Raw genomic sequence first — 20967 nt, 5'->3', positions numbered from 1 at the left:
TTGTAATTTTTAAGGGCACACTCTCTCTCGCAGTCTCCACAGGGACATGCTCAGTTAAAAAAGCCCCTATAGGGCGCCTGGGTGGCTCAGTGGGTTTTAAGCCGCTGCCTTCGGCTCGGGTCATGATCTCAGGGTCCTGGGATCGAGTCCCGCATCGGGCTCTCTGCTCGGCAGGGAGCCTGCTTCCTTCTCTCTCTCTCTCTGCCTGCCTCTCAGTGTACTTGTAATTTCTCTCTGTCAAATGAATAAATAAAATCTTAAAAAAAAAAAAAGCCCCTATATTCAGGGAATTTCAAAGCTGTAGCATCCTACCAGCTATTCATAGTTGATTTTGCAGTTCTCTCACTTTAGATTTATTTCATCGGTAGGACTTTTACTGTGATTGGTGGTGTAGGTAACACAACCAACATTCTACCTTTATCAGGTTTTAGCAGTAAAGGAACTAGTTAACCCAAGATCTGATTTGTCTGTAAAAAAGAATGGGTTTTGTTGATCTACTCACAGTAACTATTACTTAGGCTATGTCATGAATTACTGTATATTGTTGATTTATAACCTTTCATGACTTAATGATACTGTTTTAGGCTTTGGGAGTACTGAGTGAGTTGGTGATGGTATACTGAATTCTTTTTCTTTCTAAGGATGAGGGTGTGTCATTGTAAGATTTGTTTCAGGTTTTGCAGATAAGAAAAAGATGCTATAACCTTTGAATAGTAGGCAAAAGATGTTTTTAAGGATTGTAGAAACATGTAGTAACATGGTTTAGGGCAGTTAGGCAAGCATGAAAAAGGAGCAGGAGAGCACTACCAGTTACTCCAGTGTCAAGAAACATATTACAGTATCAAAAAATTAAATTTGTTAATTTTTTTTGGTTGTTAGCTACTATCAATCATACCGGAAAAGCCTTTAAATTCTGGGAAGCTGTCAAGCTCACAGTGGTGGTCGATTTAAGTTTTCCCAAATTCTGATTTGTGCTTGAAATTTCAAGTTTGATCGTCGGCAAGAGATTACTATTACTTGCTTCTCTTGAAATGGCAGACTCATTTCATTTGTTTTCAAGAAGATATCTTCCAGATACCTAAGTCAGAGTAAGCATAGTTTGTTAGTCATTGTTCTGTGAAAAGAGGCCAGTTCAATTTATAACTTAAAACAATCTCACATGTACTTTCCCACAATAATGGCCACCGTAATTTAGTATGGAGCAGAAATGCTTGCTTGCTTGCTTGCTTTATTTATTTATTTATTTAAAAGATTTTATTTATTAGAGAGAGAGCATGAGAGTTCAGTATGGAGCAGAAATGCTTGCTTTATTTATTTATTTTAAAGATTTTATTTATCAGAGAGAGAAAGAGAGCAGGAGAGTTCAGTATGGAGCAGAAATGCTTTATTTATTTATTTATTTATAAAGGTTTTTATTTATCAGAGAGAGAGAGAGAGAAAGAGAAATTACGAGAGCATGAACAGGATCAGAGGGAGAGGGAGAAGCAAACTCCCCGCTGAGCACTGAGCCTGATGCTGACTAGAGTCCAGGACGCTGGGATCAGGACTTTGGCTGAAGGCAGAGGCTTAACCATGCTTAAGGGACTGAGCCACCCAGGTGCCCCTGGAGCAGAAATGCTTTACCTGTAGTTCGGATTTTGCCATACACATTATTCAGACTGTGTACTCAGGGGTTGACATTTAGTAAAAGGACTTTTACTGTTTCATCAAGGATATTCTTAAGTTGAAACTGGCATTAACAACAAGAAAAAACTATACTTGTTTGGTGGTGAAGAATATGATAATTTCTGGTTCAGTTTGATGCCTCTGGCTTAACTCCTGCTAAATTGCCAGCAGTTTCACTAACCGTTAATTTTATATCATCAGGATAAATGTCAGCAGAGTCAAAAAGAGAAATAACATCTTAGTATTACAATGAAAATAACTTTGACTCAGCGGACCTCCTGAAAGGATGTAGGAGACTCCCAGTTGTCCATGAACCACACTTTGAAAACAGCTGCTTTGGGGGAATTTCAACATTTTTCTTCTTAAGATTTATTTATATTATTTTTAGAGAGTAAGCACTAGGGTGAGTTGGGGGAGGGGGAGAGTGAGAGGGAGAAAAAAATCCTCATGCCAACTCCCCAGAGTGTGGAGACTTCGCTCAATGCAGAGCCCGATGCAGGGCTCCTTCCGAGGACCCTGAGATCTTATGAGCCAAAATCAGGAGTCAGCTGCCTAATCTACCAAGCCACCCAGGTGCCCCCAAAGCATGTATTCTTGACTTACTAAAGTCTGATTGGTACATCCTCCCTTTTCTTGGGCAATGTAAGATTCTTGGAACCTCTACCCTCCTCCCCTCCTTTATTCTATCATTGTTGTATGTATTCTCTATATGTTTTAAATATGAAATATTACTGTTAAGGTTGTCACCTACATGTTTAAGATTTTATTTCCTTCTCATTTCTTCCTGCATCCCTTACCTTCCTTTTGAAACAATTTTCTTTTCTGTATGTGTGGCGGCTTTATTTATAGATCTGAATATGTCTTTATTTTATAATCTTCTGAAGTATGTTTTGAGGTTTATGTGTTGTTTTGCAAGTGGGCTTTCAATTTTTCCACCACCATTTGTTGAAAAGACAGTCCTTTTTCTGTTGAATTGCCTTTTCACCTTGTCAAAAACCAGTTGCCTGTATTGGTGTGGTTCTGCCTGTTGATTCTCTATTTTGTTCCATTGATCTATGTTTCTCTTTTCTCCAGTATCACACTGTCTTGATTAGAGTAGCTTACTCTATTGTCTTGGAATTGGGTAATATGACTTTATTCTTTACCAGAATTATTTTGTATATTCTAGTTCCTTTCCTTTGCACATAACTTTTAGATCACTTTGTCTCTATGTACAAAGGAGCTTGCTGGGATTTTGAGTGGGATTGCATTGAATCTCTATCAATTAGGGAGAATTGATGTATTAGTAATGTTTCCTATTTTGTGAACGTGGTATCTTTCTATGATTATTTTGGTGTTCTTCGGTTTCTTTAATCAGTGTTTTGTTGTTTCTACACACAGATCACACACATATTTTGTTAGATTTATACCTAAGTACTTCGTTTTTTGGGTGTACTATTATTGTAAGTGGTATTTTTTTAAGTTTCAGATTCTAGTTATTCACTGCTGGTATATAGGAATATGTTGACATTGAATCTTGAGCTTGAATATTACACTTACCAGTTCTAGTAATTTCTTAATTTAATCTTTTTTTTTTAAAGGTTTTATTTATTTATTCATGAGAGACAGACAGAGAAAGGCAGGGAGAAAGAGACTGAGCAGGGAGCCAGATATGGGACTTAATCCCACCCCGGGACCCTGGGATCATGACCTGACCTGAAGGCAGATGCTTAATGACTGAGCCACCCAGGCACCCTAATTTCCTAATTTTAACTTTAACTTGTCACAGTCTGCCTTAAAATTATATTATACTATGTCATGGGAAGTATGGACCTTAACAAGAATGTACTTCCATCGTTCCCATTTTAGTCTTTTGGATAATTGCCATACATTTTACTTCTACATAAGTTATAAACCCTGCAACATTGTTACTGTTGCTTCTAAATCTTTTTTTTTTTTTTGAGAGCGAGAGAGAGAGAGAGAGAGAGAGAGAGAGAGAAATAGCGCGGGCCACGTGTGCATTAAGTGAGCATGGGGAGGGGCAGAGGGAGAGTGAATCAATCCTAAACTGGCCCCATGCCCAGCGCAGATCACAGCAGGGAGCTTGATCTCACAACCTTGAGATCATGATGACTGGACCCAAAATTGAGTTGTATGCTTAGCCGACTGAGCCACCCAGGTGCCCCTTTAAATAGCTATTTTACTTTTAAATAGCTTCTCTTAAAAAATAAGCTTTAAGGTAAAATTTACATATATTTAATTTCACTTATTTTCCGTGTTGGATGAATTTTGACATATGTATACACTATGTGGTCCTTTGATACTGGCTTCTTTTATTCAGCATAATACCTTCAAGATTCATCCATGCTATATCAGTAGTTTATTCTCTTATTTTGATAAATAGAATTCCATTATATAGATGTATCATAGTTTGTTTACCCATTTACCCGTTGAAGGATATTTGACTTGTTTCTAGTTTTCATTGAAACTATGAATAAAGATGCTATATAAACAGGTTTTGGTATATATGTGTAGGTTTTGGTATGAACATCAGTTTTCACTTTAGGGTAAAATACTTAGGAGTGAGATTGCTGGGTCATGTATGCTTAACTTTATACTTAATTGTCAAATTGTGTTTTAAAGTGACTGTACCATTTTGCATTCTCACTGGTGGTGTGTAAGAGTTTCCAGTTGTTCTGCACCCTCATTAACCCTTGGAATTGTCCCATTTTAAAAATTTCATGAACCTTGAGGGCATTATGCTAATGAATTAAGTTGAAAAGTGGAAAGACAAGTACTGTATGATCTCACTATAACTTTATGTGGAATTGAAAGAAGTAGAACTCAGAAGCAGAGAGTAGACTGGTGTTTGTCAGGGGAAATGTTGATCAAAAGGTACAAACTTTCACTTGTAAATGGGTAAATTTGGGGGAATCTAATGTAGAGCATGGTGATTTTTAGTTAACAATACTGTATTTTATTCTTGAGCTGCTTAGTCAGTAGATCTTAAATATTCTCTTCACACGTTGTGTAACTCTTTGAAGTATTGGATGAATTTGCTAACCTTATTGTGGCAATCATCTCACAATATATACATATATCAGATCATCACATCACAAACCATAAAGTTAACACAATGTTTATATGTCAGTTTATCTCAATAAAGTTAGAATTTTTTTAGCCATTCAAATAGGTATGTGGTGATATCTCTGGTTTTAATTGATTTCTGTAGTTTTATAATGGGTCTTATAATTGAGTCATAGTCCTTCAACTTCATTCTTTTCCAGAATTATTCTGACTTTCCCACTTTGTTTTTACATTTAAATTTTATGACCATTTCATCTGTATCTACAGAAAAATCCTGCTGGAATTTTGATTGGAATTGCATTAAATCTGTAAATTAGTTTGGGGAGAGTTATTTTAATGCTGTTGAATCTTCTGATTGATGAATACAGTATCTCTCACAGTATCACGTATTTGGGTCATCTTTGAATTTTTTCATTAGTGTTTTGTAGTTTTCAGCATATGGATTCTGCTACATGTACTTTGATAGGAGTTACACCTATGTAGTTCTTATTTTTGGAGCTATTATAAATGGTATTTTAAAATTTCGTTTCTAATTATATCTTGTTAGGGTGTAGAAATGCAATTTTATTTTCTGTATATTGATCTTATATCTGTGACCTTGTTAAACTTGCTTATTAGTGAGATATTTTTGGATCAGTTGTGCTTTAAGGAGCCATTAAAGAAAAAAAATAAGAAAAATGTCTTCTATAATTGCCTATGCAGTTACCATTTCCAGTAGTCTTGTTTTGTGTTCTGCATCAGTATTTCATCTGGTATAACTTACCTTAAATTTAAAAAAAAAATTTTTTTTCTTAGACTGTAGGTCTGCTAATGTTGAATTCTTTGAGTTTTGCATATCTGGAAAAGTGTACTTTTCACCTTTTTTTTTTGAAGGATGGTTTTGCTGATTATAGAATTGTAAGTTGACAAATTTATTTTCCATAACTGTAACGATATTGTTCCACTTTATTCTACTTACATTAGTTCAGGCAAGAAAATTTCCTATGCCTGTGTGCAGCCTAAACGTCTTTCTAGGCAGTAGGCTTGAGGTAATTTTAGGGCTTACAGCCTTTGTTTTCCCTTTCTCAAAGATTACTGTCATGCATTCTCAGATATCCAACGTCTGAAAACATTTGTTTCACACATTTTCTCTTGTTTTTTAGTTACTTCATTCGGAATAAATTTGGTCCATTTTTACTGTATCTTGCCTGCAAGCAGAAGTCCAAAGATCTAAGAATTTTAAACCTCGAAAATCCTTATAGCATGAAAGATTGAAATGTTAATTTGTATGTCATTGTAGTAATTCAAATGTGTGTCTTGTGTAGAGAAACTAGATTTAAGGTTTCTCCTGAGACTGATGCGTTCATACTTTATTTTACTGATTTCAAATAGAAATTTAGATATGAGCTTTCTAGAGACTTAAACTAAGTTGAAATGGTATTTGGATGGTCAGTTTTCATATTTTATGTGAAAATATTTTAAATGAGTATTTAATGTTCAGGTCCTTTGATTTTAAATACATATTTTTGGTACAGTATGCTCTCAGAACTGGTTTTTCAGATGAACTTTTTCAAATTAATGGAACAGATTGCAAAAAGAGCCACTAATTATAGGATATGCTGAATTGCTTGATACTTTATTACTTTTATTCTTTCAATCCCTGAGTGGAAAAATTTATAGTTATGATAGGCTAGAGCAGGGTTACCTTTTAGTGGTTTAATAGAAATGAACCGTTGTGAAATATCTAAGGAGTGGGTAATGCACCTGTTCCTTGATCTTTACAGTCAGCAAATAATATGATTGTGTTTTGCTTTAATGCTCATTCTTAACAGTTTGTAGATCACAGTGGCAGACCAAATTTTTCCTAGTAATTTTTTTTGAATGTTACTGATTCTTAGGAGTTCTGTATATTCTGAATGTGAATGCTTTCTCACTATATGTGTTGAAAAGTGTATTTTCCCAATTTATAACTTGCCTTTCTAGTAGTGTTGTGTGTGTTTATGTGTGTATTTTATAAACTAAAGTCCCAAACATTGATGTCGTTGAATTAACCTTTAGCCTTTTTCTCATGACATGCTTTTTTTTTTTTTTTGGTCTATTTTTATTTTTATTTTATTATTTATTTATTTTTATTTTGGTCTATTTTTAAAGCATTCCTAACCTATGCTGGTATCAAAGACATTTTGCTGTTTTCTTCTTAAATGTTTAGATAAATTTGCTTTTATACATTTAGGTCTTCAATCCATCTGGCATAGGTTTTTGTATGTGTAGATATAGAAGTCTAAAGTCATTTTTGGTTTAGTCCAACCTTTTTTAGTTTTTATCAGAGTAGTTGTGTCCAGGCTGCTTGAAGCCTTAACCCTTTTTCTTTTATGGCATACATGGAAAAATAGTTTGTACTAATGACCAGGAGAAACTACTGAAGGCACTTAAGATTGATGATGGTACATAAACAGTGGCTCTGGCTGATTGGTTGTGGCTGCCCTCGCCCCCTGGCTGATTTTTGCCTGGCAGCCCCAGAGGCTGAAGCTACCTCTCTTTCAGCAGCCCTGTTACACATTCCCAGTACATGTGTTAGAGAATGTTGGATGTAGAATATGAATCTCAGGGGCACCTGGGTGGCTCAGTCATTAAGCCCCTGCCTCCTCCTGCTCGGGTCATAATCCCAGGATCCTGGGTTCAGGCCCTGCGTTGGGCTCCCTGCTCAGTGGGAAGCCTGCTTCTCCCTCTCCTGCTCCCCCTGTTTGTGTTCCGTCTCTCGATGTCTTTCTCTCTGTCAAATAAATAAAATCTTTAAAAAAATAAAAGAATATGAATCTCAGAAATGGAGTTATATGTATGTTTTTTAGTTTGATAAGGGAGGGAGGGAATTCCAGATCCTAAATCCTGCTGGGCCGGTCTAAAAATTACACAGGAAAGAAACATAATTAGTTCGGTTCTTTCTTGACAACAGAAGAAAATATTGGTGCATGTTTATTGGGTCAGGGAGCTGGGGATTTTCTAATTCTGAACTTAATGTATATACTGTGAAGGAAGTGGTGGTTGGTTTTGAGAAAATAGGGAACCGTTTACATCAAAAACATGGTGAAGAATTTATAGGCAGATGGAAACTGGGAAGAGATATTCTGCAATAACATTATATGTAAAAGTCTTTTTCATAGAAATAACATCTGACAAATCATTTAGGAGAAACTGTTCATAATCCAGTAGAGAAATGTGTGCAGTCTAGGAACAGGTTGATAGTTCATGAAAGAAATAATAAATTTAGCTAGTAAATATTTGGAAAAAAGTAATCAACTGAAAATGAGCACTTTTGGAAGATGACATTGGTTCAGCTTGCTGGTGGGATTATTAAGGCTTAAATTGTGCTTTCTCTTTGTGAGGAATTTATCCTAAAGAAATATAAATTTGCCATATTGTATTCATTGGGTAATAAGAACTTGGTTAACAACCGGTTACTCTTCAGTAGATACAAATTGCGGTTCAGCTGTTCAGTAAAATGTAGGAGTTGTTAATTTTGATGCAAATCTGTATGTTTTGACACAGTAAGCAGGTAATATATTGAATGAAAGAAATAGTACAAATCTTTGTATGCAATTTTATATAAACTATTTGTATGCATGCATAGAGGAAAATTTGGAAGGGTGTATTCAGACAGATTAAAAAGTTTTGTTTTTTTTAAAGCACTATCTTTGGGGGAGGGGCCTTTACTGTGTTGCAGTTTCTCTAGTTTTAGGGTTGTTCATTTATTTAGTTGTTAAATCTGAGTGCCTACTACATATTAGAAACTGTGGAATGCAAAGCAGGTGATTTTCAGTGGAGTTCGTGCTGATAAATGTAATGTCTCCTCTTTCCTTACCCCAGTGGAGTGCTTGGTCATTTCATTCTTTGTGGATTTATGATTATTTGACAAGTGCATATGCAACAAATGAATGCATACTTTATTACCAAAGATGTTAACTTGAACTGTGTATATTATAGCAAGTATCCAGGTTATAGCTGGTATAATAGATAAAGTTTTTGTTTTTACACCTTTATGTAGATTTGGCCTACTTATTATTTTTTTTTTTAAAGATTTTATTTATTTATTTGACAGAGAGAAATCACAAGTAGACAGAGGCAGGCAGAGAGAGAGAGGGAAGCAGGCTCCCTGCGGAACAGAGAGCCCGATGCGGGACTCGATCCCAGGACCCTGAGATCATGACCTGAGCTGAAGGCAGCGGCTTAACCCACTGAGCCACCCAGGCGCCCCTGGCCTACTTATTTTTGTTGTAGCTGGCTTTCTTCCTGTTTGTATTTTTTTTTTTTTAAATCTGAATTAAATGTATATAGCTGAAATGACAGGGAGAGTGATTGCATGTAAGGTTGTCTCTTTATTCCTCTAGATAAATAATAGATCCCGTGGAGTAGCAAGCAAATGAGGCAAAATATAAGCTGTAATACCTAGTGCTCTATATGGGAAATCATGGGGTTACTCTGGGGTTTATTCATGCTGAAATTCTATCTTATACTTTACTTACCTCCAGATTTTAGAAGTAAATCATTTTAAAGATTATTCAAGACTTAATACACATGCTTGATTTGAATGAGGCTTTATAAATAACTTCACTGTACCCCGTCTGCATGGTGTTCTATTTGGTATGATACAGAAAAAATTACTTGTAAAATAACAAGTGTTTTGACACAACAGCTTTTTAAAAATTTAATATTGGCCCTCGGGGTGGGTATCTGTGTGTCCATGTGTGAACGTAGAAATCATTAGTTCATTTGGCTGCTTGCATAAACAATAAAGGTTTTAGAGTTAATAGTAATCAAGCAACTTGTTGACAGTTCAGGTAGTATGGCCTAGTTTGCTTTATTGCAGCTGTGTATGGCCTTTCTTTGCCAAATACACTAAAGAGAGCAATAAGAACACGAGGTGAACTAAGGAGATATAATGTAGAAGATACAAAAAGCAGGGTAAAACTGTATAACATTTTCCATATGTTTTCCACATGTTGTCTGAACTGGTATATTATCCTTTATATATATGAACAGTAGTGCTCTTCTGCTACACGTGGCTTTTGAATATGGGAACTTGGTTTCTGTTTGTTTGGGTTGTACTTGTGTTTATTTTAATGTTGCTTTTTATATGATTTAAAATGAAGCAAGGTAAGAAAATTTGGTAAAGTACTGTGAGGCTCAATCTTTCTGTAGGATGTGCGGGACCAGGAAGTGGTGATTTTAATGCTGGTCTGGTTGGTGTGGAGGGAGCTAGTTTGTGGGAGTATAAGAGGGACAGTTGATTATGGGGTATCCTATATTGGAAATGAGTTTTGGGTCCCTAGGCATGGCTTGAGTTGAACAGCTAAATGCTTTAGAGGCTCTGGAACCCCAGGTAGTGTTTGAAACCAGCCTCTCCTAATTAGTGACTGTGACTTTGGATGCAGTATTTGTTTTCTCTATGGCTCAGTTTTTCTTTCTGTCTGTGAAGTAGGGTGTCTCTATTTCACCCTACTCTATTTCTCTATTTCATAGAGAAATTGTGAGGAGTAAATGAATATATGTAGAGTGCTTAGAATCATGCCTGGTACATATCAAAGACTCATATTAGCTATCAACACTTTACTTACTGAATTACCCAGTTTTGATTTCAGTAAGTATAATTCAGTAAGAATATTTTACAATAGCAAAGTATTTTTAAAAGTTTATTTGAAAAGAATGGTATGTAGAGTGCCATGATAGTATCTTGCATGATGCTTACTTACTCATTAGTATCCAGCATATCCACTGAATGAAGAATAATAGGTCCAGAGAGGCTGAGAAATCCAGGAGCAAGACTGAAATGCTTAAATTTTGTTATACTGACTTTACTGTGATGCAAAACATGTTGGAAATTGGAGAGAGGGAGATAGGGTAAGTAACAGATGCATGAGTTCTTGTATCTTCTCTAAAATGTTAATATGGGTGACAGTTAACTAGATTTCTTTTTCCTTTTTTCTTCATCCTTTTAAAAAACCTTTTATTTATTTATGAGAGAGAGAGAGAGCGAGAGAGAGCATGAGCGAGAGGGTGTACGAGTGGGGTGGGGGTAGAGACAGAAGGAGAAGGAGACTCCCTGCTGAGCACAGAGCCCAATCAGAATCTGATCCCAGAACCCTGGGATCATGACCTGAACTGAAGGCAGACACTTAACCAACTGAGCCACCTAGGTGCTCCACGCCCACGGCCCCCACCCCGCCATTGCCCTTTTTAAAGTAGGCCTCTTGCCCAATATGGACCTCCAGTATGGAACTTGAACTCACAATCCTGAGATGAAGACCTGAGCTGAGATCAAGAGTTGGACACTTGCTTAACCATACATCCCTCCTTCATCCTTTTTCTGTGTGTTAATGATTATTTCATTAGGTGACTGGAATATTATTGCTCTTGTTTTTGTTTTAAATAAGGAAAGATGGCTGCATACTCCTTTATTTGTTTAAATAATTCTTAGGGACAGTTCCAGGCTGCTCTAGAACTCCACTGTTCTAAGAACTTAGGTTTTCTGTTTTCCTATGTTCCATCATCCACTTTGGCTTCTGACATTTAGGTGCTTCCAGCTAGGGGAAGTAGGAGTTGAAACAGTGTGTGCTCTTTGTTTGCCATTGGCCAGAACTTAATCATCAGGCTACACTACACTTACAAGGGTGGCAGAGGATCCCAGTATTTATTCTGTAAAAACATGTCTAATTAAGCTTAGGGGTTCTGTTAACAGAGAAAGAGAGGAGAAAGGATATCAGGGTAATCTAGAATCTGAAGCAAGTTGCAAAACAATGTTTATATAAATATGTAAATATTAATACCAAGGTAGGGAAAATATATCTGCTTGCATCTGCACAAAATGGTCTTGAATACAGTAGAAAATTAAAAAAAAATTTTTTTGCTTCTGGGTGGCTGGGGTTAGGATTAGGGGACAGACTTTTTACTTTATACCTTTTAGAATTGGTGATGTATACATTTTAACTTTTCAAAAATAGTAAATATTAAGTATGGAGGTCTGATATATATAAGTTCAGGTATAAATATGTCATTAAGAACCAATAAGCCTTGGGGCGCCTGGGTGGCTCAGTGGGTTAAAGCTTCTGCCTTTGGCTCAGGTCATGATCCCAGGGGTGCTGGGATCCAGCCCTGCATTGGGCTCTCTGCTCAGCAGGGAGTCAGCTTCCTCCTCTCTCTCTGCCTGCTTGTGATCTTTCTCTGTGTGTCAAATAAATAAACAAAATCTTAAAAAAAAAAAAAAGAACCAATAAGCCTTAAGATTATAATATTTGTGTGTAACACTTCCCTCATTAAAAAAATGTGGTGAGTGCTGGCTTTGGCAGCACATATACTAAAAATGTGGTGGCTTGAAATTTCAAAAAATGATTTAGACTTAGGTAGTTTGAAAAGCAGCCAGGCAAAGGCATTGGGAGTGTCAGGAAAGGGCAAGAATTGTCATTATTTATGAGGCATATTTCTGGGAAAGATAATCAGCTTTAACAATGCAAAACATTTTTAGGGTTTGAGGGAAGCAGGTCAAGATACCGAATTTCTTTAGAAATTTATTATCGAAATTCAAAGTGAATAAACTAATCTTGAAATTAAGTCAGGAGAGATACACTCATATGTATGTGTGTTTGTGTGTGGATATGTATTATATATAATATTAGACATTGTATGCTTACATTGTGGAAGCCCAAGAAATCTTGAAAAAAACCTGCAGCTCAGAATTAGATACAAAGTAAGAAGTCTCTTTTCTAACTCCCACTAAGATAGCTTAATAATTTATGCTTTAATTCTTTGTACAGATAAAAGCCAGAGATGGCCCATTTAATTTTTGGCATATTTAAGTTTTCCTCTTTTCTGATTGAACAGAGTTAAACTTCCTTGTAAGTTACACCCATTCATTGGTCTGATGCCTGGAGCTACGCAAAGTGCAAATAATCTTATTTCTGAAGAGACAACTTTTTAAATTTTTGAGTAAAGCTTTAGCATCCCTGATGATTCTCCCCAGTTAAACTTAGTTAAAATATTTTTCATACAGTTTTTCCACCATTCATCAAAATTGTAGCCCTCTGTAAGTTACCACCTGTTAAAATGTGGCACTCAGAACCGGTGATAATGTTAGAGATCTGGTCAGAGTAGACCTTGGCAAGCTGATGATTGGTGTTGATTTGTATAATATGCTTTTATTAATTTGGGTCATGAATGCTTTTTTAGTAGCCATATTTCACGGATGACATGTTGACCTGTAGTCTGCTTAAATCCCTTACAATCCTCTTTTGTAAGTCAACTGGCTGCTGAACCATCTCGTGTATCTGTGGCTGGCTTTTAAGAATTAAGGGCAGGACTTACATGCTTGTCTTTATTATAGTCAACCTAAAAGTTTTTCATTTAAAATCATTGGGTATTTAAATCTACATTAATTTTCAAAATAAATAAATAAATACAAATAAATAAATAAATAAGTTGATTTTCTTGACTTTAGCTAATCTCCTAAATTGGAAGAAAAATCATTTATTTAAAAGTTCCCTGTATTTAACAATTCTAAAATATTAACAAGTGTCCTGTTTCAGGTAGGCCCTGACCAGTTCATCATACAAGACTATAATGTTTAAGCCTTTTTTTTTTTTTAAGATTTTATTTATTTATTTGACAGACAGAGATCACAAGCAGGCAGAGAGGCAGGCAGAGAGAGAGGAGGAGGAAGCAGGCTCTCCGCGGAGCAGAGAGCCCGCATGCGGGGCTCGATCCCAGGACCCTGAGATCATGACCTGAGCTGAAGGCAGAGGCTTTAACCCACTGAACCACCCAGGCACCCCTGTTTAAGCCTTTTTAATGTTAACATTAAAAAAGCACATGTTGGGACTCCTGGGTGGCTCAGTTGGTTAAGCAGCTGCCTTCGGCTCAGGTCATGATCCCAGCGTCCTGGGATCCAGTCCCACATCGGGATCCTTGCTCCGCAGGGAGCCTGCTTCACCCTCTGACTCTTCCTTCCACTCTATCTGCCTGTGCTTGCTCTCGCTTGCTCTCTCTCTGACAAATAAATTTAAAAAAAAAAAAAAAGCACATGTTACACGTCTGTGTTCATAAGCTCTACGCTTCATCTGTCAAGGTTTAGAAATAGAGGGTAATGACAATATCACTGTTCTGAGGTAACTGATTTTTCAGATAATAAAGATAAAGCAGATACTGAGCATAAATTATATTAAACATTGTGGAAAATGGTACTGTAATGGGAGGAAGACATTGAAGTTCTCTACCTAGCTGGGAGGATCTTAGTTTACTCTCCTTTGATTCTGGTATTTAACGATTAACTTTATTTTCATTCTCATTGTTTTTTCCAGTAGGTGGTAGGGATTATGGGTGTATATATCACTAACTATAAACAGCCATAGGATGTAACAGTGATTTTTGTGAAAGGCATTGTTCATCCCCAGGGCAGGATACTTCATTATTTTTATAGGCTTTTCATTTATAAACAGAACTTTTGCTTTCCTGATATGTGGCATAGGGATCAAATATTCAATTATTTTTAAACTTTAAAAAATATCTAGCTCTACTCTGCCCATTAATGTGTGTCTGTTTAAATAGAAATAAAAATTAAAATGAAATAATTTAAAAATGGACTTGCTGACTTCTGCTATCCATGTTTTAAGTGCTCAGTAGTCATAAGTGTCTAGTAGTTAGCTTATTGGGCAACACAGATGATAGAACATTTTTATCATTGTAAAAAGTGCTCTATTGAATGATGCTGATATAAATACAAATGATTTAAATGCAAATTTCTGACTATCCTCACATTGAAGGTAGGGTGAATCCTAGAGGAAATCATAATAATTCTTTAAATGACTTTTATAAGAATAGAAATGTTATAGGTTAATTATGAAAAATCTAGAAATATAGGGAAGTAAAAATAACAAAATAAAGTTTCTGCGTGACTTTCTATTAACATTTGTTTTATATTCTAGTTCTTTTTCTTCCTCCCCATGTGTGTACACGTGGGGATGATTTTACTTGTGCACATTTCAAGTAAAAAGAGCAAAAATATAAAAGTAACCATTTTAACAGTAAATATTTTTGCTTTATAGACGTTTCCTAAACTTTGTTCTAAATCTAAACTATCTTCTATGTTTGTAGTTAGCCTTTTGACTAAAAATGTTACTATAAAAATACTGTTTCATTCTGGATTATTGTACGAGTTAAGAGTATAGGAAATTATCTCCGGTTATTTATTTTCCTTTAAATGCTCTTTAAAAAGTTGTATTAGCCTGTATCTAATATCAGCATTTACCTCAAACCCTTCAAATAAATTCATGAAATTTCACTATGAAATGGTTACACAAGGCACATGGAAACTTCATTCTGACTTTTTACTCATCTCCATCCCATTTGATGTTTGGCTCTATCAGCATCATCTTTGACCACCAAGATTAGCTCATAGCTGCATGTTGGCTTTGTTGGAAATTTTATGAATTTGTTAATGAAGCTTGAGAGTATAGGTAGACGAATTTAAAATCTGCCCATTCTGGTTTTTACCTTATGTTAATGCTTTGTGATAATCAGAGTTATGTATAGTATTCATTTTGGATGTGTTCCTTTGTTTTATGGGAAGTGAGTGATCATGGTAGTGGAGTTAAGGTATGATGGTAAGACGGAAGTATAGGTGTTGCCATCTTTTTGCTTAAATCATTACATTTCTTCATGTTTATATCTTGAATCCTTTTTCACTATGAAACCATATTTGCTTATAAATTTAATGCTCATCAGCAATAAGAAATTACCAGGGAGGAGTAGGAAAGGTTTCTAAATAACTAAGAGTTTAAGAAAAAAAATAACTATTTTAATTGAGTGTTTAATTTACAGTGCCATTAGCTTTAAAGTCATTCATTTTATGTAAAATTAAGAATTGTAATAGTGTAGCCCAGTAATTTTGTGAATTTCTCTGGTATTAAAAAGTACTGAAATATATTGTATTTTTGTGCACTTAACCATCTGCCGGATAGGATTATATATGACGTAAATAGGATCTTGAAATTTCATGCCTCCAAATTATAGTAATTTCTGACACTTCAGTGTAGTATTCAGACTCTTTTAATTATAGGGAAGCAGAATGAATAGTTTCTCATGGTTGTGATTTGGTACATATGCACATGTAGATAGCTAAGAGTGGAGTAGGAACTGAAGACAGCCCTTTGTAAAATGTCAGGCTTTAAGGACAGTAAAGTCATCCCAGAATTTGCCTTGTTTAGGATGGCTTCTCCAAACTTGATGAGTATGTATATATGTATGTGCTTTGCATAGGTAAATTTTAGGATATACATTTTGAAACTGTCCATCAGAGGCCCTATATTTTACAAGAGAGTAAAAATCAGAACATTTTAAGTGGGTACTTTGTATCAAATGCTCTTGAAGTGATGGTGAAAGGGATTATTTAGTAACAGAAACTATTCTAGTTCCTTTCTTTGTGGATACCAAATCTGGGAATGTACCCAGATATTTGAGAAATCCTATACATTTCTTTCTTTAGTGACTCCAGGACGCATTCTAATACATAAGAACATTGTAGAGTAAATTGTTAGCAGGTAACTTTTGACAAAACTATTTGGGAAGCTTGAAATAATCCTGAAAGAGTGCTTTTTACTTAGCGAAGGAGAAAGTAAAGAAGCAATTATTAAGTACCTATGGAATGCTAAGCAGTGTGATAAATGCTTAGAGAAGTATTCTGAATTGAATCCTTTTGTCTGCCCTCTGAGTGTTATTAAAGTGGGAGAGGCAGAGAGGATAAGTTCCCCAGGATCTCCTGTAGCCAATGAGAACTGGAATTTGTTAAGACTCCAGAAGTCTGTTCTTTCCATTGTTCATTTTCTCTTGCAGTCTCTGGGATTACAAAAAAAAAGAATAATATGCTTAAAATAGTGTGTTATTTTTTTATTCAGGGAAGAAATAGTGAGAGTGAGTACATTTACATGTATTCGAGTAAGGGTGAGATGAAGACTAGAGTTAGAGTGGGCTTAAAGCACATCAGAGATGACGCTTGAAAGGCAGTTTATGGGGGCGCCTGGGTGGCTCAGTGGGTTAAGCCGCTGCCTTCGGCTCAGGTCGTGATCTCAGGGTCCTGGGATTGAGTTCCGCGTCGGGCTCTCTGCTCAGCGGGGAGCCTGCTTCCTTCTCTCTCTGTGCCTGCCTCTCTGATTACTTGTGATCTCTCTCTGTCAAATAAATAAATAAAATATTAAAAAAAAAAAAAGAAAGGCAGTTTATGGTAATTTAAACTGATAGAGGTTATGACAAAAAGTTGTTCAGTATAAATGGTAGCTATTATTCTTACTCTGGAGATTATCTGAATTTTTACGTAATTGAATAAAGTTCTTTCAGTGTGCGGGAAAGGTGGATATTAATCTGTTTATATCAACAAGTACCACCATAATAGTTTAGATGTGCAGCTTATGAATAAAGTTATCAAAGTGCTCTGTATTTGGCAAATATTTCTGTTTTAGATAGGAAAAGCATTTATGCCATGACTTAGTGGCTCTTCAAATAAATACTTAGGTATCTAAAGAACACTGCATTGACTGTGTCTGAGGTTGAAATGAAATATATTGATTTCTTGGGTGACTGAATAGAGGATATACGCATTACCTCAGGAAGGGAATACATTTTAGGGTTTTACCTTTTTCTTAAATGTTTGTATTTTTTATTTCTAGGCTGTTCGCTGCTACGAATCTCTAATCTTAAAAGCTGAAGGAAAAGTGGAGTCTGATTTCTTTTGTCAATTAGGTCACTTCAACCTCTTATTGGAAGATTATCCAAAAGGTAATTTTTTCCCTTATTCACTACTATTTGATTTATGTATATTTAAAATAATTATAGTTGTTTGTACTCTACCGAAGATATTACCGTTTTTATTTCTAAGAAATTGTAAGCTTGTGAACATCCTAAACAATGGGGAAGAAAAATAGGGTAGATAGAAATGTGAAAAATTCATGTAACTCTATGTAAATTATCAATAAGTTGACCAGTTTAACTGATAACCATCACCTACCTGTGCACTACCACTTTGTTCTACCTTGTGAAAAATTCCTGCCCTTTAAAAGCCATTTAAAAGCTCTACCATAGTAGAAAGTGAGCCATAGGGGTTCCTGGGTGGCTTAGTCATTAAGCATTTGCCTTTGGCTCAGGTCATGATCCCAGGGTCCTGGCATCCAGCCCCACATTGGGCTCCCTGCTCAGCAAGGAGTCTGCTTCTCTCTCTGTCTCACCCCCTTGCTTCTGCTTGCTTGCTCTCTTAAAACGTAAGATTTTTAAAGAAAAAAGAAAAAAAAGGTGAGCCATATATCGACACTTTGAAGAAGTAACAACGACTCAATATTTCCCCTCTTTATCCGGACTGTAAAACTTCCATTGTAGCTAGAAAATAATTTGAATGAAAATCTGGTCTGTAGTCATTGTAATGATAAGCAGCGCAGAGAGATGAGCATATAATGAGCTTGAGCATTGGAGAAAACAGGTTTTTTATTTACTTGGAATTTTTTTCCTGTAAGAAATGAGTTAAATAATTCAAGACAGTCCCCTAAGATGTGTCCCTTTTGTAGTACCATGCTGCTGATGCAGACTACTATTCATTTAGGAAGAGAAAGCACCCCCAAATACCACCCACTCTTCTAATATCAAAGGCAAAACCTATAGCAAAGAAAAATTGTATCCTTATAAACAAGAACATTTTAACCTTCTGATGATAGTGAACATCTGAATGTGGACCAGATAAACATAGTATACTTGTTTTCCACAACTTTATTTAGTGGGCAGAACAGCCGGCATGTTTCAGGGCTGGACTGAAGGATTGTTGCTGTTTAATGTTGATATTTTATAATGCCACTTTCATATTAGGTCAAATGAGCACTTTTCCTAGTGAAAATTCAGTTTTTGTTTGAGACAGGTGTAATATATGTGGGGTTTGAAGTTAGGCTTATTTCTCAGCTCATCTCCATTGTTTACAGTGGCATTATCGTTAGCATAATGTATATATAACCTCAGAGCTTCAGTCTTCTAATCTGAAAAGCCAGAGATAAAAGGGTTTGGTGATTGTTATGTGAAACTGGTTAGTACTTATGAAATGGCTTCAGGATAATAGGTATTAATAATTACTTAACACTGTTAGATTTTTTAATTAAGACTAACTTATGTAAAGGAAACCGTTTTACACAAAAGTACACACATTCTCTCTACAATATAATTTTTAAATTCTGCATCTTGGAGAGCATGCTATTTTGTGTGTGTGTGTGTGTACACACACACACACACACACATATATAAAACTCTTTAAAACTTCATTAACCTATGAACTTAACTATATTTTCCATTTATAAAATGTTTGGCTGTATGGGTATGAGTCTAGGGATATTTGTTTTATTCTTAACTGGATTTTTTTTGGAAGTAAGGTGGGACATATGGCAAACTAGCTGGCAGGGAGTAATCTAATAAGATGGGAGCAGAGAATGGTAACTTAAGGATTTAAGTCCTTGAAAAGAGGTGCTTTGAGACCCATTTACTGTCATGTAGATGAACTGGCCATTGATAGCTAGGCAGTAGTTCAGTTATTTGTAATAGGAAGAAGAGGAAGGTGAGAATGGATGCGGAGGTATATATATATGTATGTATGTATGTATGTATTTTAGTATGTTGTAGTATTTCAAGCTGATGGCTTCTGTTACTTTGATTTTTTTCTTTAATTTTCCTTGAGTCTTTATTGACCATATTTCCAAGTTAAAAAAAACATTCCTTTTTACATACTAATTATTGAATTCTTTCTGTCCACTCTTCGCCATCTTCCTGTAAGTTCAAAATTATAGCCCATTTCTAGTAGGCCTGTCCACACTCCCATCACCCCTACCACCAGTTTATGGAGACATTGTCACCTTAGGCTGCTTCCTCCTCCTCTCTTTGGAACCCGGAACCCATTGCAAGGTGAGAACCTCCAGCTTCAGCCAAATAGACATTTAATTTTGGAGAACAGATTATAAACCATAACTTTTTAGGGAGTACACATAAGCCATACAGTGAACATGTGAGTAAATTGCTGAGGTATACGTATGTAGGGGACTTACTGGCCCATTATTCTGAAGACACTTCTATAGTTATAGTACTGAGTCCTCTTCTTTGTGTGAAATTTTCTGATCGTGGGGTTCCTTGTGAAAAACTACTTCTACTTTTGAAGTACAAAATCGTAGAATCTGTTTTGTGTACATTTTGGACTGTACTTTTTATCCTTATTTGTCATTGTGATACCATCTTGCTTCCTGCCTTATAGGAATTCCTAAACATTTCTGATCTGCAGATGGTATACTTTATCATTACTGTTACGGATTTATTCATTAAAAAACATTTTCTGTCATGTCAGATGAATTTGAAACAGAAGGAAAAAAAGATTTCCTAAAACAGGTTTTTTTGTTTTTTGTTTTTTGTTTTTTGTTTTTTTTAAAAATAAACCTTTCTGGTTTGTAATATGTTTGAAGAGTTTTAAAAAAAAATTTCTGTCACTTGATTTGGTCATTTGGCTTCTAGGAATTTATTCTTAAAAACTAATTGGTTGGGGCGCCAGGGTGGCTTGGTCAGTGAAGTCTCAGTGCTCTTGGCCTATTTGTGGGTTGGATTCCTTTGGATTGAGTTCAGCATACAGGATATTTAGTAAGGAGTGCCTTTAAGATCAGCACTTGTGGAAGGTAGAGGGGTAAGAATTGGGTTGAAAAGAGGAAGAATTGGACAGAGGTGAGAAGTTAAGCTGTGACAGCCTTGGCCAACTCCATGTGGAGCCTTGGAGCTAGAATGGCCCTTCAGAGCTATCCCAGGTTGGGTAAAGATGACCAAGTCTTTATACTCCATCCTTTTGATACTGGGTATGGGCCAGCCTGGGAGGGAGTGTGACCTTGGGCAAGGTGGCTCTGCACCTAAAGCAGCTCACTCACTGTTAGAGGCTGTCTGCAGGCAGGACTCCTGTTATTCCTTCCTAGAAGTGAGATTTGAATGATTTTTTAGAGTTTCCTGTACTTCCTTTGCCACTCCTAACCCTGAAGCTAACTCATTAGCCTTTGCTGAACCAAACAGCTGATGGCGCTGTTAGACTGCCTTAAGCCATGAGATGGGACAGTGATTTCTCTTCTTTGGGTTGGAAAACAACCTGAGAGATGGAGAACCCTGGACCGAAGGACAGGCGTATATATTCTTGCAAATATATGTGATGGACCTTAGGAGTAGTATAAT

The 20967-nt window shown here is 36.0% G+C and overlaps 1 protein-coding gene across 7 annotated transcripts in view; it reads left to right on the top strand.

Annotated features, from left to right (window-relative positions):
• Positions 1-20967, top strand: part of KDM6A (lysine demethylase 6A) — a 204290-nt gene that overhangs the window by 49024 nt on the left and 134299 nt on the right. For all 7 annotated transcript variants that reach the window (XM_059386257.1, XM_059386259.1, XM_059386256.1 and 4 more), the window contains one exon: positions 17415-17523. In XM_059386257.1, the coding sequence (XP_059242240.1) occupies positions 17415-17523 (109 nt within the window). The remainder of the gene's footprint in view (positions 1-17414; positions 17524-20967) is intronic.

Source organism: Mustela nigripes, chromosome X (genome assembly GCF_022355385.1).
Source record: "Mustela nigripes isolate SB6536 chromosome X, MUSNIG.SB6536, whole genome shotgun sequence".
NCBI classification, from domain to species: Eukaryota; Metazoa; Chordata; class Mammalia; order Carnivora; family Mustelidae; genus Mustela; species Mustela nigripes.
Note: the sequence above shows the minus strand (reverse complement) of the source record. Positions and strands in the feature narration are given on the sequence as shown.